At 41.1% G+C, this 22,991-nt stretch overlaps 1 protein-coding gene across 1 annotated transcript; it reads right to left on the reverse strand.

Moving 5' to 3' along the window:
- Window positions 1-944: 944 nt before the first annotated feature.
- Window positions 945-22,952, reverse strand: ANXA5 (annexin A5). The gene is made up of 12 exons (XM_084518802.1): window positions 22,797-22,952; window positions 16,427-16,511; window positions 15,232-15,326; window positions 13,532-13,645; window positions 11,238-11,328; window positions 10,221-10,300; window positions 9,696-9,752; window positions 6,685-6,778; window positions 5,340-5,435; window positions 4,731-4,789; window positions 2,513-2,635; window positions 945-1,484 (listed from the first exon to the last, which is right to left on the reverse strand). The coding sequence occupies exons 1-12, from the start codon at window positions 22,803-22,805 to the stop codon at window positions 1,422-1,424; spliced, it is 966 nt and encodes a 321-aa protein (XP_084374928.1). The 5' UTR covers window positions 22,806-22,952; the 3' UTR covers window positions 945-1,421.
- Window positions 22,953-22,991: the final 39 nt, after the last annotated feature.

A 22,991-nucleotide genomic window follows, 5' to 3' on the forward strand; every position in this document is an offset into this window, starting at 1 on the left:
AGCATGGAACCCTGCTCCACCGTGGTACTCCATGGGCTGCAGGGGGACATCCTGCTTCACCATGGTCCTCACCACAGGCCACAGGGGACTTCTGCTCCGGCGCCTGGAGCACCTCTCCCCCTCCTTCTACACTGACCTTGGTGCAAGGCTGTTCTCTCACTCCCTTGACTCTCCCGGCTGCTGTGTGGCGCAGCGTTTTTTCCCTGTCTTAAATATGCTCTCACGGAGGCGCAAACAACATCGCTTATTGGCTCGGATCTGGAAAACAATGGGGCCCTTCCCAAACATGGGGCAGCTTCTAGATCTTTCTCACAGAAACCACCCCTATGGCTCCCTGCTACCAAAACCTTGCCACGTAAACCCACTACACAATACTTATTCAATCTGAAAATTTAAAAGCTCTTAATCTGTGAAGAATCAATTCCAATAGGACTTTAAAACATGCAGTTTCCACAGCTCTTTTATGTGACTAACTGATAAGCTAAGTTTAGAATCGTGGTGTTCAGACTTCACAATGCATGAAACAGTTTATTCTCCTTCACACACATCGATTTAATTTTCAAAGCCATTCATAAATGGTAAACTAAAGCAGCACATGTAAGGCAGCTTATATAGCAGACTGGTGTTTCTCTCATGCTGTGCTCTGCTCCATTAACCTGATCAGAGAGTGGTGCTGCAACATTCCCTTCTTTCATGCAAGATTCCTAAAGTATGGATCACTTTCTTCCCATCTTCATCAGCTGTCCCTACCACAGAAGTCTAGTAGTAGGCATCATGACATGCAGCTGGAAAACATCAAATATACTTGTAAACCTGCATACTAGCAGGGAAAAATAGAACATCTGTTTAAAGTAGTAGAATCAGGAAAAAAAAAATGAGAATTGAGTAGAATCAGGAAAAAGGAAAATGGATCTCTGCCCATTAAAAACCACATACAACTTTGCTGAGAGGGAAAAAATTTATTGGTTCTTTAGATTTCCAATGACTGGTTTTATTATGATCAGCAAATTCATCCAAATATTACATACAAAGGATACCTTTTCTTCATTTGCAATGTTAAAACTAGGTTAACATTCAGTGGAAATGTAGAGAATAAAAGCAAAAAAAAAAAAAAAAAAAAAGGTCTTTAAATTATTAGTGGAAATACATGATTTCTTTTTCCTATTTCAGCAAAACACTTGCGAATAACTGGGTTCTGCGTTCAGGACCCATCTTGCATGATGAGGACTTTTGCATACTTTCCGAAGGCACTTGAAGGAGGGACTGATTATCAGCTGGATAATACATTTGTTTTTAGTAAGTGCGATACTAGTATAAATTCAAACAGCCAGAAAGCATTAAGATGCAAAATCTTAGCCAGGCATGCTAACTGAAGGGCTGCAAAGCTGGAGTACAACAAATCCTTCGTGTTGCTGCCACCGTTACTCATCGTCTCCACCACAGAGGAGCAGGAGTGCTTTCCTGTAGTCCCCAGACGTGTCCTTCTGTTAATATAACAAACCAGTTGCCATGAGTCACAACCACAGAAATGCAAGGAAAAGCAGCCACCAATGAAGACTAACACATTACGCATTTGTCCCACCCACAGGAAATCCACTTGGATTACTCCCAGCTCAGGAATGATGCAAAAAAAATTCTCTGCCTCTTCTGTTAGAGCTATATTTACATAGACAGACTTTCAGAGACAATAAAAGCTCCTGAAAGCTTCACTAGAACTGAGCTACCTATTGCACATTAAAAAGCATTCAACTGCAAATGAGAAAGTCCAAGAAAAGGAGAATCCAGAAGCAGCACCAAAGCAGAGAACTTTATGTTGTCACAGACAGATTATCAAATAAGGAGTAATAACAAACAAACAAACAAAAAGCAGCATTTAAAATAAAATATACCCCCAAAAAATTACAAGGAAAAAAGGCATTTTGGCCTAACTTTGCAGCAAATATACAACGATCCTGCAACTGCTGGCTCTGGATTTCCTGCTAGCTCTTTTCCTTCCTGCTCCATCCCACCCACTTAAAGGAGATAATGATTCAGATAATGACTCCAGTGAAATTTCTTCCACTTTTAGTAGTCCTAAAGGTTCCACACACCACAACCAGAGATTGCAGCTCTGACTTCATGGTAATGCAGACTCCAAACCCCACTGCTATTTCTCTGGAGCCAGCACCCTCTCTGAAGCATTGAAAATCCTAAGGAACCCAGACAAGGAAAAGGAAATGAAGCAGCAACTAAAAATGGAAAAAAATGAGTAAGTGTAATTTCAGAAAACCACATCTGCTCTCCCAGCAAACACTGGAAAGAAACCTTCAGCTTTTCTTAGGAAATGTCTCCCACTTAAATGACACTACTCGATACTTCATAAAACTGCAGATCAGCCCCTGCTGCTCTCAGATAACACAGTGATGTCCAGCTCTACACACATCCGCCCCCCTCCCTTCCACAAAAACAAACATTGGAAACAATTGCATCTTAAATACCCCTAATTTCCCAGATGACAAAATAGAAGTTTTACCTGAATCATTTGATGCAACGATTTAGCAAAATTCTTTCTGAACTCTTGTCTAATATCGAACAGATCGATTTCACTTCTCGAAACCATGACTCTGATCAGGGTGTCATCATCAGTGCCAGCCCCCTACAAAGAGAAGTTTAAATATTACACTGTGAGTTTGTCATGGACAGTTACTGTCATAGAACAACAAACAAAAATGAGCAAGTGATGTCTCAAAACACTTGTGCTTTACATTTCTACTCTGCAACAGAGTATTTGGGACAGTATCACAAGGCATTCACGCTACAATGCGAAGACCAACCATGTGAGGTGCTCCAAGCCCCAAGAGTTTGGTGAAGTGCTGTACAGTCAGCCCTCTAATTTTGTTTCATCTTCATTGACACCAACTGCCAATGCCCAGATAAATTTAAAATAATCCAGTCCCAAGATTACACAGCAGTATATCTGATTGCTACAATCAGAATCACATGCATATCACCATCTCAGTGAAGTCTCAGACTGCAGAAGTGCAGTCAGTTCTGGAAGGGGGCACATAAATCCTAACTAAGGACTAAAACCAAGCACATAGCATTGTAAAGCAACCCATTCCACAAGTTAGCTAGCTGTTTATTATGAAAAGAAACTTCACAGCCCCTTTCCAACCACAGAACTCTTTTATTCATCTTCGCTGCTTTAAATATTTTAAGTTTTTGCACTTGCAAGTGGTGTCAGATGGACCCGCCGACCCCTCCTGCTCAGACACGTCAGACTCCACACAAGCTGAAGCAGTACACATTTTCACATGCTGACCTGCTAATGCACCTCAAGGAAGGACTTGGCAGAGCCCCCACGATCATCTTCAGCCTAATGTCCAGGGCCACTCAATCCTTCGACTGGCTGTAATATTCCTGGGTTACATCTACAAGTGCCCTAAAGCTGCTCAAAAGTTACGCCGTGAGTCCAGTTGTTTCTGAGTAGGATTTGACATTAAAATCTGCTAAAAGCCAGGCTCTGCCCCACCTTATTATGAAGGCAGACAGATTGTAGAACTTTATCATGTCAAACTGCTAAATAACAAGTACACACTCTTCTGCCAAAGTTATAAACAATGATTTTTTTTCTTACAGAGGTTAACGATGTTACTGAAAAAAATTTGGATCTCACCAACAGACTTGTGTCACGCTCTTCACAACAGAAATCAAAAAGATTCTTAAATCCACAGAAAAAAAAAAAAAAAAAAAAAAAAAAAAAAAGTTCTCTACCATATCCTTTAAAAAGTAAAAATGAAAATAAATAAAAAGTGGTCCTCCTCATAGTTCAGCATGCTGGTAGCATGTTTTGGATTTTCCATCTGAATCATTTTTTACACTGATGGTTATTAAAGCAGTAAAGCAGCTTTTAAAAGTTAAGGTACCGTTTCATCTCTTTTCATTAATTCTCATGCTGACACCTCCTCAGCACAACCACCTGGTGACAAACACACTTCAGTGCTTTTCAGCGTGGGGAAGGGAGGAATATATTCAGGGAAGATGATAATTTGCTTGAAAACAAAAGACTACCTACCTCATCTTTCCTAGGGTTTTAATTACTATTAGTCACTGTGATTTAAAAATACAGATTTCCTGCTTATCTCTTCTTACTCAAGGGAAGGAAAGGACAACAGAAACACAGCTGTGCTGCTGATGGGGTTCCCCTCCAGAATCTTTCATAGCTGTTTAGATCTCTTTCCTTTTTTCTCCTAAAAGTTACTTTTCCTTCTCAAAATGGGATGGATAAGCCATTAAGCTTGTGTTTCAAAGCTAACTGCACTTTCAGTCTGTAAATACTCTTTTCTAAAACAAAGAGCACTAAATCTACACAATCTGCAGTTCAGCTTTTGGTCATCTTTACTCCCTAAATATATCCATCACCTTAAGGCACTGTTTATCTAGCTGAAGGCATGCGATGGATCTAGCCAGATGTTTTCCATTGTAAGAAGATCAAGTCCAAAAACAGCTGATGAGACTGATGTTTCCAGTCAAATACTTATGGTCTGATAAACTTACGATCAACCCAAAGAAAGGCACATGAATTGTTTGTAGCCTGTTCCAGATCTGCATACCCCAAACCTTTTGCAGATGCTTAGTGATACAGTATCCTGTTGGCATTTGCAGTGAAAGAAGAAATGAAAAACAAGTGAAAGGGTGAGGAACAGTAGCCACAGGAGAAGGAAAGTGACTTATGGAAAACATGTACATACTTTCATGGAATAATACAGAGTCTCAGCAAAATAGGCAGGCACACTGCGGATGCATTTCACTGAAAAAGAGGCAAAGGATTAAATTACTGATTGCTATTCAACACGAGACAATCTGTCACTGGCAAGATAAGGCTTCTGCATGCTTCTGCATCGTTCTCTCCAATGCTGACAATTGAGTATACAGCTAGCTCGACTGTTCCTCTGCTACAACTCTCGGTTTTAAGAGTTAAAGTGCTGTCATAGAAGAGACCTGACTAGCCAAGTTCTACTCCCAGTCACAAGTAGCATTGTCCAAAAACGAGATGCCAGGAATACAAAGGCAGAGCTTTGTCTCACTTTCTGGTGGCGGTGCACATCACGAACAGAAGGCAGTTCACAACACCACTTCCCACCCTGCTCCTTCCCACCATCCCACCCTTTCCCTCATCTATTAAAAAAAAAAAAAAAAAAAAAAAAAAGAGTAGAGGCTTATTCTCTAAACACAAGAATTGGGTCTATTAAGGTCCCACTAAGAAGGAACCATGTTTTCATGCCACTTCCTGTGACGAGTGGAATTCGAGGGATTAAAAGAGAGAAGGCCAGTTTGAGATTAATTAATTCTGTAATTACCAACTGCCAGAAGCAGCTTCTCCAAATCACCAGAGGTTTCACGGTCAATGGTCTCTTCAATTTGAAAGCCGGAAATGGTCATATATTTGTCAAATACTGGAAAACACAAAGCGTGCTTAATGTCACATGTGTAGTCAGATGTCTTCCCCAGTATCTTCCTCAGTACAGACAGGTTAGTGACATCTGTATCTCCACATCCACTGTTCAAATGCTGTTGTCCACTCATTCTTCCCTCTGACCTGTTTTAAAATGTCTATTTCCTACTGGATTTCTATTGTACTACAGGTTCCTACACCTTGGGAGGAGTATCACCATGCACCAGAACACGCTGGAGCCACCCAGCTGGAAAGCAGCTTTGCAGAAAAAGATCTGGAGGTCCTGAGGGACCAAGGACCAAGCTGAGCATGAGCAAGCAACGGGCCCTTGCTGCAAAGAAGGATAATGGTATCCTGGAGTACACTGGGGAGAATATTGCCAGAAGGTTGCCAGCAGGTGATCCTTCCCCTCTGAGGGAAGATAGGAAGCTGTAAGAAGTGATAAGCATTTTGTCGCAGAGCACAGCTATCATTTAGCCTGAATCTAAGATCTTGTCTGTGCTGGGCTACTCCACCCACTTAACTTCATGCAAACTGTCCTACTGGCAGTCTGTGTTCATAAGTATTGGTAAGACAACTTTTCTTTGAAACATTACATTTCTATCATGCCAAGTACATGTTGGATGAATATAAACAAACTTTAGGATTGTTTTAATGCCAGTAACATTAAAAATAAATAGATATTTAAAATCGCAAACCAAATTAGCTTTGAAAATCCAACTAATCCAAAGGGTAAAGGAAAAACAAAGAGACTGGAGAACCAAAGCAAAATGTAGTGATCCTTATTCCCAATGCCCTAAGCAGCTTAATAAAACAGACTTATGAATGGATGAAGAACAGGAAAAATATTATTGTCTCCTTATTATCAGCTAATAGAATATGCACCTATAAAAGGGTTGATCTTTTCAGGGCTGATCTTCATGAGATTGTAGTGACTCATAACAGTCTCTCAGAATCACTTTATTGCCATGACCTTTTCCAAAGGAAAAAATAATAAACACACATCCAGAAAGAAGTACTCCAGCTGTTCCTCAGATCCACTGCACACTCCAAGCAGCAGATCACTTCTTGCTGTGGAATAAGCGAATTATAGGAAACAAAAATAAAAGTAGAGGGAAGAAGTGAATAAATGTTACTGGACTTGACAAATGCAGTACCAGAAATGGTTCTTCTACCATTTCTACCACCACTTGGGTAACAGCGGGAATTCAGGCAGAAGTTTTCAGTCATACATGGACCATATTACCTACCCCTCCTTAGGTGGGAAACGCTTCGGGTTCCCAAGATGGTAATGAACTTCTCTTCATCTGTTCCCCATTTCAGCTCCCCAGCTCTAAACAAGACCTGTTGTAAATTGAAGAGATTAAAACAACAGCATTTGTGATATGGTTGCACATCTAAAAAGCTCCATTCTGCTTACTCTAAGGAAAATTATTAACAAGCTATAGCTGGAAGAAAAAAAAAAATACGTAAAATTGCCAAATACTAAACTGACTTTATCATTTATTCCTTTCTAAAGTCTGAAATTGGCTGCAAAAGCATTCACATGAATAATACTGCTTAAGGCCCTAACTATGTGCATAGTCCTTTTCATAAGCCTCAAGTTTTCTGAAACTGTTATAATCCAAGAGATAAAATCCATTCCTAATACTGCCTTTTTTTTTCCTTCCCCTATTTTAAATCAAACTGGCAAAACTTTATTACATTATGACTCATCTCAATGGAAGAACTCTGCTAACTCGGCCCAGGAGGAAGTCTTCCAAAAAAGAGGGGCAGATGGATTTTAAAGTCCTCAGAAACACAATTTGTCAGATGCTAAATTCTTAACCAATATAAAACTAGAACAGTAACAGATTTTAATAATTTTAGAGCACAGTGATTGCTCTTCAGGTTAGTCTGAAGGCTACTAGCAAACTTCAGAAAAGTGAAATGTTTTCAAAAATTCATGCAGACAGCAGAAGAAAAACAAAACGGATGAAACTCAGAAGCCTTCTCCAATCGTGTGCTAAACACCACACAATGTAAGGAGAAAGGTTTTAGATATCAGAGCATATAGCTTCTTTTCCCCCTCCTCAGCACACAGAAGGCAGGCAAACAAGTTACCACCTGTACTAAGACAATCAAATATTTCCTAGAAACACCCATTCAAGCAGATCTCCTGCATAGCAATGCTGTTGGCTAGCTGTCTGCCCGTACTGTAAAACTTGAATGCAAAGCTACCAAATTCCTATTTATGTTTGTCCCACAATCCTGTATAAAGTGCATTTGTGACTGCTGATACATTAATGACACAGAGCACAAAAGCAGGGGAAAAAAAGCCATTAAAGCATTGCAAGGATATTTAGTTTAAAATATATGCTAAGCTCTTCAAACGAATACCAGCAGTCTCCATCCACGTGCCACCACAGCATTTAGAGGCTCCAGGAATGCATTTCTTTGGAGATACCTGAAGCTGCAAATGGCATTTTATGTAAGCTCTAACAGTTACTAACACCTAGGCTGCATTTTCCCACCTTGTATTCCCATGGACTAAAGGCACTGTTATTTCTAAACTAAACGTTTGTAATGTCTTAAAACTAAAGCAAGATCATCTAGCCTGATCTCAGTTTCTTAATGGCAAGTAACAGATCTCCATACATTCTCCCACCATCATGTAGAAATAAAAGAAGTTCTTCCCCTAAACTGAATCACCAACGTGGTGTAGTAGCTGTCTTAAGCAGTATTCTGAATAATAGTTCAAACAAGCGTTAAATCAGGGACGTGTCTGTTGACTTACAAAGAAACTGGAAACAAGCATTAAGCCAGGTGCTGTTCATATTGATCTTATTGTCAGGAACAAAGTTCATAATTGTAAAAATAGCTAAACTGCATTAAAATTTCACTGGCCTTGCTACTATGCAATACCTAAAGTGTACCTCAACTGTATAACTTTAAGAAGTGATATTCACAAAACGTCTTGCAAGAAGTTACACTTCCCCCTTTAAGTATCCTCAGAAAAATCTTACAAGTTTCCTACACGCCCATACCACCTCAAATGCTTTTTCCCCAGCCACTTAGAAATTATTAGAAATGCTCTGCATCCATTCCAGCTATGTTAGCTATATCTTTGCATAAAACAGCTAAGAGAAATGTGACAAACATACGTAACAAACCAGAGAGACCATTTAGAAAACCACATTTCTACGTTTAGGTACAGTGTCTCCTTAATCTCCAGGCTCCAGTTTTCACAGTATGAGTTTTAATAGAAGGAGAATGATGCTTTCTGAATGTACACAACAAAGGATTGACAAAATATATCTTATTGGCACAGGTCTCTCTCTCTCTCTTTCTATGCCTTGCCCTGCTATCAAGAGAATGTTTTATTGATCTAGTATCCTGTTTTTTCCTCCTCGTCACCTTAACAGTTCATATGTTTTCTTTCATCTCAGACAATTTATGAGAGACAATTTCTAACCCAGAGATCTGAAACAGCTGAGAAGAAACATGCATTACTTCTGTAATCAGATCTCTGAAATATTGACCACAACTACAACAGCAAACCCTACAGAATCCAGCAAAAGACTTCATCAGGGATACAAATTTATTGCTGGTACTTCTCTTCCTGTGTACAACATAAGTTAAGTGATCAGTGACAAAGTCATGGAAAATACTCACAAATGGCAATGGGTGGGTCCCTAGAAACTCCAGAGGACAATTCTTGGACTGTCAATTTGTTACAGTAGCACAAAGTATTTGGAATATTTTCTTTTTAATATTTCACCCTCTCTGGATGTATCCCATACATCTGAGCTATTCCAAATAGCATTAGTATTTCTCTGTAACATGTGTATGACACAAGATATATTAGGCTTGAATTTAGAGAGAAGCCCAAATCACATGTTAAACAACGAACTAGTAACACACTGCTGTTTTCCAGCAGTCAGGGCCTCAGCACCACACAGCCTCAACAATCACAACTCTCTCTTCTTATGACCTAGTCACTGCTCTGTTCAGGCACCTCAACAAGTAATGAATAAAACAAGACGTGGTTTACACTGAAACACAGAAGTGCCACAAGTCTTGATCCCAACATTTCACCTTTTGTCACTTCTTTTGTCCAGAACATATAAAAGTGCAGCAAAATGTATTAAAAAAAAAAAAAACACACACACACAAAATCATAAAAATTCTCTCTCACATTTGAACTGTATTTATGCATGTTCTTTCTGAGGTAATTGTAGAAATACCCTTTCCCCCAACAAAAAGTAAGTCATTCACCCACCTGTGCATCCTGCTCAACAAGACCTTCATCAACTCTGCCATCAGGATCTCTATTTGCCTAAAAAAATTTAAAAGTTGTTAAGCTGACAGGTGAATCAAAAAACAAAACAAAACAACAACAACAACAACAACAAAAACAGCACCTAATATATTGAGATTGCAAAAATCGCTGTGAGAATTCAATCCCAAATGCACCTTATCCAAAAACAGCCCCACTTTTCATTTCTGCTTGGATGTGTCTTTATGAAATAACCGTTCTGTTTTATTACCTTCAAAAACCTATGCAGCAGGCATTCTGCTATACCCAGAAGTATCATAGCAGCTTTTCAAGCCAGAGCTGTGGAAATGGTTCATTACAGAGCTCAAGATCATAAGTTCAGGGAGAGTTATTCAGTTTCTGAACCAATCTTGCCTATCACCAAGTCTATCTAGAAACCCTCGTCAGTAAGCAGAAAGTAAAAAGAGTACATCAGACAAAACGAAAGGAAAATCATACACACACATAAGCATACACGGAGATACTGACCTGCAGAAGGACCACCAGCATTCTCTGAAAATGGCCTGATGTTTCTCCTGTGATCTTATCCTCCAAGTTAGCCTCATACTCTGCAAAAGAGCAACACCCATTCACTACCTTACGGACTTCCTTGCTATTTTGATGAGAAAATAGGGAAAAGCAAAAAATGGATTTGACTCACAGCTTGTGGAATCGTTTGTCAGAAACAGTTTTAACAACTGGACATATTCTGCCATCCCTTACAACCTAACATTACTCTAAGAGATGGTAAGGCACCATCTCACACCCAGCTGCAGGCACAGATTACTTAAAATATTTTGAATCCAGAATGAGATACACTGGTTCAGCTCTTTAAGGAACTAAAGAGCATACAGATCTGGAGTTATATAGAAATATGGCAGTCTCATAACTGTTCAACAGAAAGGAGCTTATAAAAGTCTTGCTCCAATAAATTTTGTCCTTTGGAACTCTAAGTTTTGTCTTGAACTTCATTAAGATATGAGGATTTCTTGTGTGAAAGAAATCTGCATAGATACAAAAGTGTTGAATTAAATATTGCCTTAAAAAAGTAACCCCTGCATTCACAGGGTGAGAGCACGTACTCCTGTGGAAGATCAAAAAATGCAATACATTATAACAAAGTGAAAATCAAAAAAAAATAAAATAAAAAATCCCATTTCTTTATGGGATGCCAGTTTTCTGACTTTCAATTTTTAAAAACCCTCTTTTGTTCAAAAGAAAGAAAATAATGGGTGGAATAAAGAAATAACATTTGAATAAATTCTAACTGTAAAGCACAAAAAGACCAAACACTGCATATCCCAATCATAGCCCCAAACTAAAAAGGATTTTAGTTTGCAGTCCACTCTAGTTTCTTGCAATATAAAGTTTCCAACTCAGCAGAACAAAATCTCACTTGTTGGATACATGCCTCAGTTTACAGATAGGTCTTGTTTTAAACGTGTTAAAATCATCATGAAAGAACTGAAAGGAGAACTCAGAACTTAATTTTATACTGAAGTTTACCTTGCAGATAAACCTGTTTAATATTCCGCACTTCAGCAGGTGTTCTGGAGGCAAGAATTTCAGTCAACACTTTCTCGTTGGTTCCTGCTCCCTGCAAGAGTGCAAGAGGAAATCAGCTGATTGAGTAACAGAAGGAAAACAAGTGTTCCCTTTGACAACCGAAGGCAAGCATCACCTCATACATCTGGATCAGAGAAAGAAAAAATATTTTTCTGGTAATACCTAGTCTATCCTGGGAGGCTTGGAAAAATAATTTCTTTCCATTCTGGAATGATTGTTTTCAAAATCAACCCAACACGTAAAGAAGCTCATGCTGCAGGACTCAGATGAGCCTCTCCACAGTCAAGTACACCCTGATATACCTCCATTCTTCACTGTTACAGCTGATGACGTGACAGTAACTGAGTGAACAGTTTTCATCTCAGCTCAGTTCACAAGTTCACACACTGCCCTTCACTGATTAGTACACAGATGAACAGTCACCCAGCATCCCTTCCATTGTAAGCAAACACATTTTACAACAGAATCGCTAACTCAGGCCCTCAAATAGTTGCTGCAGCCTATACATAGCCATAACAGGCACTCTGCTTTCACAAGGATAAAGTTTACAAAAGCCAAGGCAATATCTTCTTGCCACGTATCTGTGTCTACTTTGCCTATAAGAATAAGCCATTGCTGTTTACACTCCAAAGGGAGCCCTTACCCTGTGCATTTTATTTATTTTTTTTGCTGTGGTGTGTTATTTACAGTTCTTCCTATAGAGAAAACTTCCTATAGGGAAAAAAATCAATATACTGTGTACAAAGATTTATACTGTGTATAAATCTAATAGGATACACATAAACATTTTCAAAATACAGATTGTTTTAAGAATATGCCTACTCAACAAGTAAGGCAAGCACTATTACATTAGTTGTCTAAGGAGCCTTGTAGCAGCAGCAGTAGGTAACTCAATCTTCAGCACAGACAATGCCCTTAGCTGAGTCGTCATCCTGCAGTGAAGTTCCTGCTGCCACATCTTCTTTAGTGCTCTTATCCACTTTAGTTGAATTGCAGCTAGTGTCAACATTTCGTCCTGTGCAGAGACATTCACTGAGATCCTATGATCTTGTGTTTAATACCATTTGTTGTAACTAACAAGAACAAAAACACTCCTGTTCCACTATCTCTGTTTTCCTCCTGTACCTATCTGTTCTGTCATTTCCCTGTCAGTCTTTGACCCTTAAGTCAACACAAGAAGCTTGGGAATACTTTCATTCCTTTCAGTCAGCCAGGTTTTTATCAGTTTATTTGTCAGGTGCCATGTTCCCTTCCCCCAGTGCACATAAAGACATTACAAAAATTTCCAGGATTACAGCTTCTGTTGGCTGAGACATTATTTGCTGGGTCATGGGTTCATAATCACTAGCTTGCACAGCTGACTACATATTAACCAGCTGCTCATCAAGGATTTGGGGAGTGCTAGTGTCACCCAACCAAGCACTAGCTGACACCAGCCAACTTCAATGTCATCTACTTTAATCAACAGGTTTCTGCAGAAAACCCAGGGACATCCAATTCCTGAATTTCCACAGGCTGAGGATATCAAACAGGTGTGATCAAGGGGGAAAAATAGGAACTCATGAAAAAACACACTAAGATATCTAAACATACAGACTGCAAATTGTTGTTTCACCTAGCCTTCCCAGAAAGGTAATAAATGCACTCACCAAAGAGAGAAATGTTAAAAAAAAAAAAAAAAAAAAAAAAAAGAGTACCACTGACAGGATTTGTCAGCTCTTGTCTCTGTATTACTGGAGGGAGCTTTTAGAACACATTCAACACAGATACCATCCCCTAATAATTTTGGTGCTCGATGTGAGTTTACACAGGCATGCTAGCCCACCAATTTTGGAGTTTGACTGTTTTCATCAGGTGCTAAATAACTTAATGCTTAAATAACAGTCAAAAAGAGACAACCAAAGCTACAGTGTTAATGAAATGCTGTGAACTAATTTGCAAATCCTAGGTTGCTCACAGCAGAAAAACTAGCATCCACTGGACTTCAGCAGCAAAAAAGAATTTAAAAACACCACTGATCTGCTTGTTAAATCTAAATCAGAACAAGTCTTATGCTATGCAAATTTTAATCAAAACAATTGCATTAGTGATACTAGCAGGTGTTAGCATAACATTACTAATTAAAAGACAACTTTATCATCATTTCCCTTACTAACTGAATGTTCATTCCTATACACAACAAAAGAGCAACAAACACTGTATACAATATACTCAATCTCTTGCATTCTCCTTACCTTGATTGCATGCTTCAGTGCATGAGCATCAAAAATACACGTTGGTCTCATCAAAGATACCATCAGCGTTTCAAACTTGCCAGTGAGTTCTGATTTCAGGTCATCTACAAGATCCTAATATGGAACAAACAGTACTGCAATGAATTCTGTCAAGAAAATTCTCTTCTTGCCACGACTTTGCATGGCAGACTTTGAGCCAAAGTATTTGATAACTCCTTCCATACTGAGGATGAGGTCAGTACTAGAAGCATACTAACGGGAAACTATGTAAGCTTTTGCACAAAAACCTGATGTATTCTAACAAGGTACAGAAAAAGTTCACTTCTTTGTGATAATCTAAATGGAATATTCTAACCTAGCCAAACTTAAGGATTTCCCATTTTTACAAAGGGAATAAAAAGGAAGACCTGGGGAACTACAGACCTACTGACAGTCTCACCTCTGTGCCTGGTGAGGTCATGGAGCAGATCCTCCTGGAAACTATGCTATGGCACATGGAAAATAAGGAGGTGACTGGGGACAGCCAGTATGGCTTCACTAAGGGCAGATGGTGCCTGACGAAGCTGTTGGCCTTCTACAATGGGGTTACAGGACTGGTGGACAGAGGAAGAGCTACTGACATCATCTACCTGGACTTGTGCAAAGCATTTGACACTGTCCCCCATGATGTCCTTGTCTCCAAATTGGAGAGGTGTGGATTTGACAGATGGACCACTTGGTGGGTAAGGTACTGGCTGGATGGTCGCACTCAAGGAGTTGCGGTCAGTGGCTCAGTGATGAGTGGTGCTCCTCAGGGGGCAGTACTGGGACCGGCGCAGTTTAATACCTTTGTCAGTGACATGGACAGTGGGATTGACTGCACCCTCAGCAAGTTTGCTGATGACACCAAGCTATGTCATGTGGTTGACACACACAAGGACAGGGATGTCATCCAGAGGGACCTGGGCAGGCCTGAGAGGTGAGCCAGCGTGAACCTCATGAGGTTCAACACCACCACGGGCAGTGTCCTGTATCTGGGCTGGGGCAATCCCAAGCACAAATACAGGCTGGGCAGAGAACGAATTGAGAGCAGCCATGGGGAGAAGGACCTTGGGGCATTGATTGAATGAGAAACTTGACACGAGCCAGCAACTTGCGCTTGCAGCCCCGAAAGCCAACCATATCCTGGGCTGCATCAAAAGCAGCAGGAAGAGGGAGGTGATTCTCCCCCTCTGCTCCGCTCTCGTGAGACCCCACCTGGAATCTTGCACCCAGCTCTGGGGCCCCCAGAACAAGAAGGATGTGGATTGTGGGAGAGAGTCCAGAGGAGAGCCACAAGGATGATCAGCGGGCTGGAGCACCTCTCCTCTGAAGACAGGCTGTGGGAGTTGGCATTGTTCAGCTCAGATGATCAGCTGTTGATGTCCCACCCCTCGAGGTGTTCAAGGCCAGCCTGGATGGGGCTTTGAACAGCCTGGTCTAGTGGTATAGTGTCCCTGCCTGTGGCAGGGGGGTTGGAATTAGATGACCTTTAAGGTTCCTTCCAACCCAAACCATTTCATCACTCTATATGGAGAAGGGGGACACAATAACTAAACTAGATTTTCTTCCAAGAAATATTTTACAGAGAGCATGATGAATGCACTTCACAGTTTTAACTAATCATCATAGGCCAAATTCAGCTCATTTCTAGTGTTTTTTGTTCGTTTGTTTTTTCTCACCCTGCCAAAGAGCGTTTTAAAGGCAGATGCAATTTCTTGACGCTGAGCATTATTTCTGCTGGTAAGGATCTTCAGAATAGTGTCCTCATCAGTCCCTGAGGTTAGAAAGAAAGAACAACAACAGTTACAAGCACATTCTAAAAACAACAATAACAAAACCCAGCAGTAACACAAACCAAAAAAACAATGAAAAACACTTCAAAAATAAAAATCTACCGATAAACAGCACAATCATTTAAAAAACGAATGTCCACACCTCAAGCTGAGCCACCAGGTTTGGTGTTCTGCTGTAGCAAGAACATGACTGGAGAATACACATTGCCTTCCATCAGTGCCCTGTTCCAGACACTGCCCCCAGCATCCCAGCCATCAGGTATAAAACAGTCACAATCTTTATTCCATGAACAAGCCTGCTGTCAGGCTCCCCAAGAGATATACTTCAGAATAAATGCCCTGTCAACTCCCAGAAAACCACAGGCCAGTAATCCTAAACACCCCTGAGTAGGGAAGTATGGAGCTATTATTGATTTTATATGCAGTAGTTTACAAATTTATCCTCACAACATAGCACCTTGCTAGCTCTATTGAATTTGTCTATAGACCTGAGGTTTATTGAATTCCATTCTTCCTTTCTCTCTGCTTCTTCCCACAGGCAGCTTCGAAGAAAGTATCAAATTAGCATTTATTCTCACAGCAAAGTTTTGTGACAGAAAGCTACAGCATGAGCTTAGAGACCACTTGTCAGGCTACATTCATTCTGTGTGCTTGTGTTCTTTGGTCACAATAACTGCCCCGTGTTTAGCCACTTCCAGACCTAGGGAGCTGTTGCCCCTTTTCCAAGCACAGAGCTTCCGCTGTTCTGTGGTAATTCATCACAGTTGTTCCCTTTAAATTCACAGTCTATCTTACTGAGCAATAAAACCGCATGGGCAGAGAAGCCTGTGAAGTATCAGATTTTAAACGGGAAGTGTCCAAACCATCATTTTTAACTTCTGTTAATCTAAAAATCAATATCCTTGAGAGACACACAGTCAGAACTAGGACATGCCCAGACTCCTGCAGTCCCAGGGCCGTCATTCCATAGCATGTGGACACACGCCCTATCCTCATCTGCTAACATAAAAAATGAGTTCAGAAAATGTTTTCAAAGCAGGAGTGAGAACTCTTTCTTCTTCATAACATAAATTGTTCTTACCCATTCCCTTCATAGCCTTACGAAGGGCTTCTGCATCAGCTCTGGCATCAAAAGGAGAGAATGCTGTCACGGTGCCTCTTGTGGACTAGAGGGAAGAGAAAAAAAGAAAAAGGTGGGAAAAGGAAAAAAAAAACAAAAAAAAAAAAACAGAAATAGAAATAGAAGATAACAGCATCTTTCAGTTCTCCATACACGAGCTCAGACTAGATTTGAATCCAAGATCCAAAGAACAATAGCATTTTTAATGCAATTGTCTGCCTAAATAGCAGCTTGTGGGTATTTCAACACAGCTCTACTCAAAAGGTTCAGCAGTAGGCCAGCTAAGTTCAGGTTTGTTTACATAAAGGTAGTTTGCAGGATTGGTGCTCACAACACTGGAGCACGAATGCAGGAAAATGACTAAGAAATGATCATTTCCTGGGATCATTTGGGAAATTAATTGCACAAATCACATAGGCCAGATAAGCCATACAAGGATCCTAGACACATTCAGAAATAAGAACTTCCTTCCCCAAGAAAAGCCTGATGGAGGTTTCAGCCAGTATCGCACTGATTTTTTCCATCACCCTGAAAAGGAGACCTACTGAACTTCTCAGTGACTTTCAATTTTTCCATCATGTTTCTTTCGGCGTAAGCACCTTTTTACTCATGTGATTCAGCTACATTGCTCATGGTAGTTCACAGCCAAGAAGAAATAACAGTTCACACCAAAGATAAAAGATGAGCCCATCCAAACACAAACAGAATTCCACTATGTTTCCATGGAAAATGATTCTTCAGGGACTTTCTGCTTGAGTCAAACACAAAGAAGATATTCATCACCCACACAGAACAGTCTTGCCTTTATTTAAACACGACAGTTCAAGAACCTACTGTGCTATATACATACAGGTAATTTATAAACTACAAAGGCCAAGAAACAGCAGAGTTTTGGGAATAGGGAGGCTTTCCAACAGCTGAAGAAGGAAAATTTAATGTAGGTATTGGCATACTAAAGTAACAATCAGCGCGGGCAGGGCATTTTTCCAATCCTAAGGAAGAACACAAAAGGAAATGCCAAGACTTCCACCGAGACTGACAGCAGGCTGTTTCGCAGACAGCACAGCCATCTGGCCTCTGTGACACGGCCTTTCCCTCGAGTTAACAATTTCAGCCTCACAGTGCTGTGGTTTCAAGCCAATTTACTCAGCTAGGGTAGGTCAGCCAGAAAAGCATGGAGAGAAAAGAACTGGCAAGCACGTACCAGAAACTGCCCTGAAGCACTGCTGCCTCTCAGGCCATCCGTGTGTTACTGCCAACAGGGAATCCCTATCCCTCCCCCTGCTGCAGTAGTAATGGGTGAGGCTTACCCCAAAGTACCTCAGAAATCCAGAACACAAAGTACCACGGCATTTAAGAGCAACAACAAACTTCCTTCTGGTAGATGCTTTCCGATAGCCAGCCTACTTTAAGGACACGTCAATTCCCCTGGAGCAGTCTGTTTTTCCCATTACAAGCAAGCTTTTAGGCAGTACTTCAAATTTAGGTACAGTAATATGTGCTTACAGTCTTTTTCCTATCCTATTCCAAAAGCTATAATGAAGAAACCTCAAGGAACTGGGATCAAATTTATAAACGGAATTTAACCTGGTAGAACAGATAAAGTCTGAAAAGCCTCTGTTTTTCTCCTCCTCCATTATTACTGTACCAGCCAGAATGGGGTAATTTAGAAGTGTATTTCCTCCTGCTTTAGTATCACTGAGTATTAGACAACTACCACAATCCTCCTTGGAAAATCACCCTCTGGTCAATCGGTCCTGGATAAAACAATTGCTTAATTTAAAGTTTTCTTTTGCTTATTTTGTTATAAGCAAGGGGCATTTCCTGAAGTAATTCCTAAGTCTTGTGACAAGGGCCCAACATCACTGTGTGGCTGTTTTAGAGAAAGTATGCACAAACATTGTGCATACACAGATTAAAAGTCACTCTGAATCATCCTTCTTATTTTTATTAAGAAACTTTCTGCTCTCTTTCGAAGCACATAGTGGAAAGCCTTACCATGTACTAAGTTTGATGAACAGTTCCTGAAATACTTCTGCTGCAGCTGTAACCTAAAAACAGTTTTCTTGTACCTTTTACATTCCAGGCATTCCCTTCTGACACGCACCATTTACTGGAGTTTGGCTACAGCATCCCCCTCAAGCAGCACTTGAGTGGCACTTAGCTTGCAAATCAGAGATAGTGCTGCAGCTTGCAAATCAGAAATAGTGCTACAGCCCTGCCATCAGCAGGGACTGCTCTTACAAGACATTGTTGGATGCAGTTTTGCAGGCCCAAGTGCAACCTGCAGTCCAAAAGCACCTTCAGAAGCCACTAATGGGCAGATGTGACACTGACAATAGTAAATATCAACTTAGTAAATATCCCTTAGCAAATATCAACACTCCACATTGGGATTAACAAAACAAAGAGAAGGACAACAGGCCTCAACAGAAAAAGTGTTGCAAGACTGTAACACCCCAAAGCTACCCACACTCTACTTTCTACATACCCCATTATACTGCCTGCTGCTAAACAGCCTTGGGTAGCACAAGGACAATTTGAGATGATAGACTAGAAATAAACAGCAGCTTCCATTTTCTCCAGGCAGCTACCAACAGGACTAATGAAGACACAAGTTAGTATAAAAAGAAAAGGAAAAAAATATATTTATATATGTATGTTATATGAATATATATATAACTCTAAATGCAAGAGATCTAGCTTTAGATCTCATGCCCTCCAACAAAGAAATTCATGTTGTCGGTTGATTTTTTCTTATTTATTCTGTTCTAACAACTGCTTGCAGAAGAACAGGAAGATGCAATCTCACCAGGCAAATTGTTTCTAACCAGCACCTCAGCTATATTTAATTTCTCCCAACAGACAACTTTGCTTCACAATTTGATGTCATGTGGCCACATACCCTGGCAACAGCCAAGGAAACATGCAAAATCAACAATAACCACTTAACTAGGTTCCTTTTAATTTTTCCCCACCAAGCACACACAAGATTTCCTACCCACAAGACATTTAGCCACCCTTTGATACAAAGCATTCATTATCAGCTAACAAAAGAGCATATTTGAACTGCTTCAGACTTATTTCTGGTTGCCCTTGCTCTGTACCCTCTCACAGCAAGTTCTTACCATCCAGATATCCCATACGTGACGAGCTACCCCCTCTCATGATGCTGCACAGCAGCAACACAATTCGGGTCTCATCAATTTACTGCTGGAAAGGCCAGTGTCTAGTGCAGAGCAGGTGATATGTGACATGATTTTTACTTAAATCAGCCACCTGCTTACCAGATGGCATAGGAAAACTGTGGAGTGGTGGGAATGGAAGTGGAGAATGTTTTCCAGCACACAGGTTGACAAACAGAGAAGGCACGCTATTTTCAGAGCACTGGAAGAACCCAGAAGGTCATGTGCTAGAGTAAATTAAAGACTAACTTGAGTTGTGTGGTTTTATTTTTGGTTTGTTTTTTGTTTGTTTGTTTATTTTTTAAATGAGCATACCCATCTTGCAGATAAAGCACAACACAGCGCCCACCAGCAAAGTGGAAGCCTTTGTGGTCATTGAAGACCAGGCACAGAGCCCAGCTCAAACTACGCATTAGAGTCGATGCCATATAAGAATTAGATTGTACATCCCTACTAAAATTTCAACAGCAGTAGGACATAAGTGATGCTGTGAGTGGATGCATACAGCCATGGAGCTAGTGTGAATCTGCAACTACTTTAAGGAGACTTCTACAAAACCCCTCTCTAAGTTTAGCAATGCTTCAGATTGCCCACTTATAGGGAAGGAGTAAGCTCCGGTCAGCAGACCATATTCACATCTGCCCTACTATATTTACACTTCTGACAAAAAGACGGAATTGCACAACAGCTGTGCTGAACTATGAGTCAATACACCATAGAGATACCAAAGATAATGAGGACAGAAAGAACAGGAAAAAAAAAAAAAAAAAAAAAAAAAAGCAGGAGCAGAAGAGAGAGAGTAAGAAGATAAGATCAAGCAATGGCAACTTGGGAACCAACGCAGGGACATTTGCAAAAACTGTCAGAGAACCTGTCCTCACAAATAACCGCAATAAAGCCAAGGAACTGCTCAGGACACAACTCTAGAAAGGCATTTGTACTTCAGGATGTGTGAAATAATCCTCTAAAGCAATACTACTCCTGTGCTGCCAGTCACACAAGCACTTTGACAGACCAGGAGCTGCGGATACTGCACACAGCAGCCACACCTCCACCTTCCTGCCAGTTTATAAATAGACACACTACACAGTCCCAACTTCATTGCAGGGAAATGTTTGGGAGTAGCAGACCAAAACAGGCCAGTCCTCAACATACAGACTATAATTCTTGTTGCTTTCTTTCAAGGTTTCCCAATTAGCAAGCACACAGCAGCACTTCCAGATGATAGCTCAGCAAGCAGGAGAGTTCTTCATACACATCTATACATTAATGAAGATCACTACGTACACAGATGTGTGAGAAAAGATGCCTTGTTAAGACTTCAGCGATCCTCCAAAGAAAGCAGATAAACACAGGCACAGAGGGACCGGTCTGTACAGCACGTTATGGCATGCTGCAGTTTTCCCACAAAATGAATGAACCTTTTTCTCCTGGCCACGGAGCGCATGCCATCCTTTTCCTGAGCAAAACCAGCGACAAAGACTCCAAAGATAACTTACCTTCATCAAAGGTTTTATTCTTCAGGGAAATATTTAGATTACACTGGACTTTAGCACACTGTGCTGTCAAGTCTTTTTGAACATTGAACCTTTAATTGCACATATAAATAACTATTGTCAATTGATACTCTACATTTCATAATTAATTGATGTGTATTTTCATGCCTTACCATCACTTCACGGTGCAATAAAATTAAGAACAGATACCTGCCACGAGGAGCAGAGCTTATTCTTCAACTTTTATTTATTTATTTATTTTATTAATTACAAGCTGCAAAGCTTTAACACTTTCAGTCTTTCTCTTTTTTGGCTGCATAATCACACAGGTAAAGAATACTACTGAAGTCAGTGGGAAGCAGCCATCTGAACGTGGAAACTGGAGTGCTGGACCTACCTGGTACAAGACTTCATAGTTCCAGTGACTTCAGCCCAGCACAACTCACCCCACCCCACTCAGTAGCTCAAGCCCAAGTGTCACCTCAGGCGGCAGAAAGTTCTGCTGCACAAGGACAAGAAGAGCTGGTTTACACTAATGAAGAATGAAATATTCCTTTTAAATAGATTGAGAGTTAGTGCGTCTGTGGAACAGACTACAAGTGAATCGCAAATTTGCATGTTTTTACTAAGAGGAAGTCACCACTGAACATATCAGCAATGTTACATGAACTGTAACAAAATGCTGTTCAGGTAGATCTCTCAGGTCTGATGCCCTGCGCTGGCTTGGATAGCAGTCTATTTTTCTGAGATGCATCCTAGACAAACCATGCTTGATGCCTGAAGAAGAAAACAGAATCCCCTCTTTACCCCTCCAAAAAAAAGGGGGGGGGGGGACTTAGCAGAATATTATTAAAAATAACTTGTTAAAAAACTAATTTCCTTCTCTTAAAAATAAATCCAGACAGAATATGGGTAAATATTCACTGCAGTGTTAAATTAAGTTAAGCTAATTAAGCCAATTAAGTTAGAATAGGAACAGATTAGTCGGAAGGGACCTTCAAGCATCACCTAGTTCACCTGCCACCACATTACTCATGCATCGCTGCACAATCACACTGACTTCTGCTAAGGCAATCCTAAAATTTGATGGCTCCCCTTTTCCACAGCCGTACAAAGTCCATAAATAAGCAACCCAAGCCTTGGACTGCTGGGAGTATATGGTGGATGTATTCAATACAAGGCTAAAACAAACGGGTTTGCCTCGTACTGCCAGCCTCCATCCAGGCTCAAACATGACACCGACACAAGGAAAAAGGCTCAGGCGATGTCCTGGTCTCGTAGCTGCAAAACTTTCAGAAAAACTAAGCGGGATAGAGCAAAGCAAGAGGAGGAGGGCCCGTCGAGAAGCACCGCTGGGCTTTCCTCCTCCCTCGCCCAGCGGCGAGCGCCAACACCCAGGCGCAATGCAAACGCGCGGCACCGAAAACTTGGCCAAACGAGTGGAAACTGACCGAAAAAAAAATAATAAAGTTGTGCTTGACGTGTTCCTCACATGACTGAGCCGCTCTCCCCGTCCTCCTCCTCCTCTCCACGTCCCCCGCCAGGCTGATTTAAGGCAGAGCAGCAATACATTAGTGGGATAAAGGCAAGGGGATGGAGCCCGGAGCCGAGCGGGGCGGCGGGGGCACCCCACCCCACCCCGGCACCCACCTTCGCCATTTCGCAGCTCGCCGGGCCGGGATCGAGTCCGAGTGTGCAGAAAGCGAATGGTGCCGGTCAGTGCCCGCTCTCCACCACAGCCCGAGCCTCCGGGAGCAGGCAGGGAGGGAGGAGGCAGCAGGCAGCAGGCAGGAGGCAGCCCCGCTCCGCCCGGGGGCCGGGCCGGCACCGCCCGGGGCGGGCCGA

This window comes from Aythya ferina (assembly GCF_964211825.1).
Source record: "Aythya ferina genome assembly, chromosome: 4".
NCBI lineage: Eukaryota > Metazoa > Chordata > Aves > Anseriformes > Anatidae > Aythya > Aythya ferina.

Bases quoted from the DNA above. Each gene is read 5' to 3' on its own strand.
- ANXA5 (XM_084518802.1), bottom strand. The intron at 11,329-13,531 runs GTAAGGAGAATG...GCACTCTTGCAG, and splicing joins CACTGAAGCATGCAATCAAG to GGAGCAGGAACCAACGAGAA. The intron at 9,753-10,220 runs GTCAGTATCTCC...AAATTTTTTTAG, and splicing joins TGCTGGTGGTCCTTCTGCAG to GCAAATAGAGATCCTGATGG.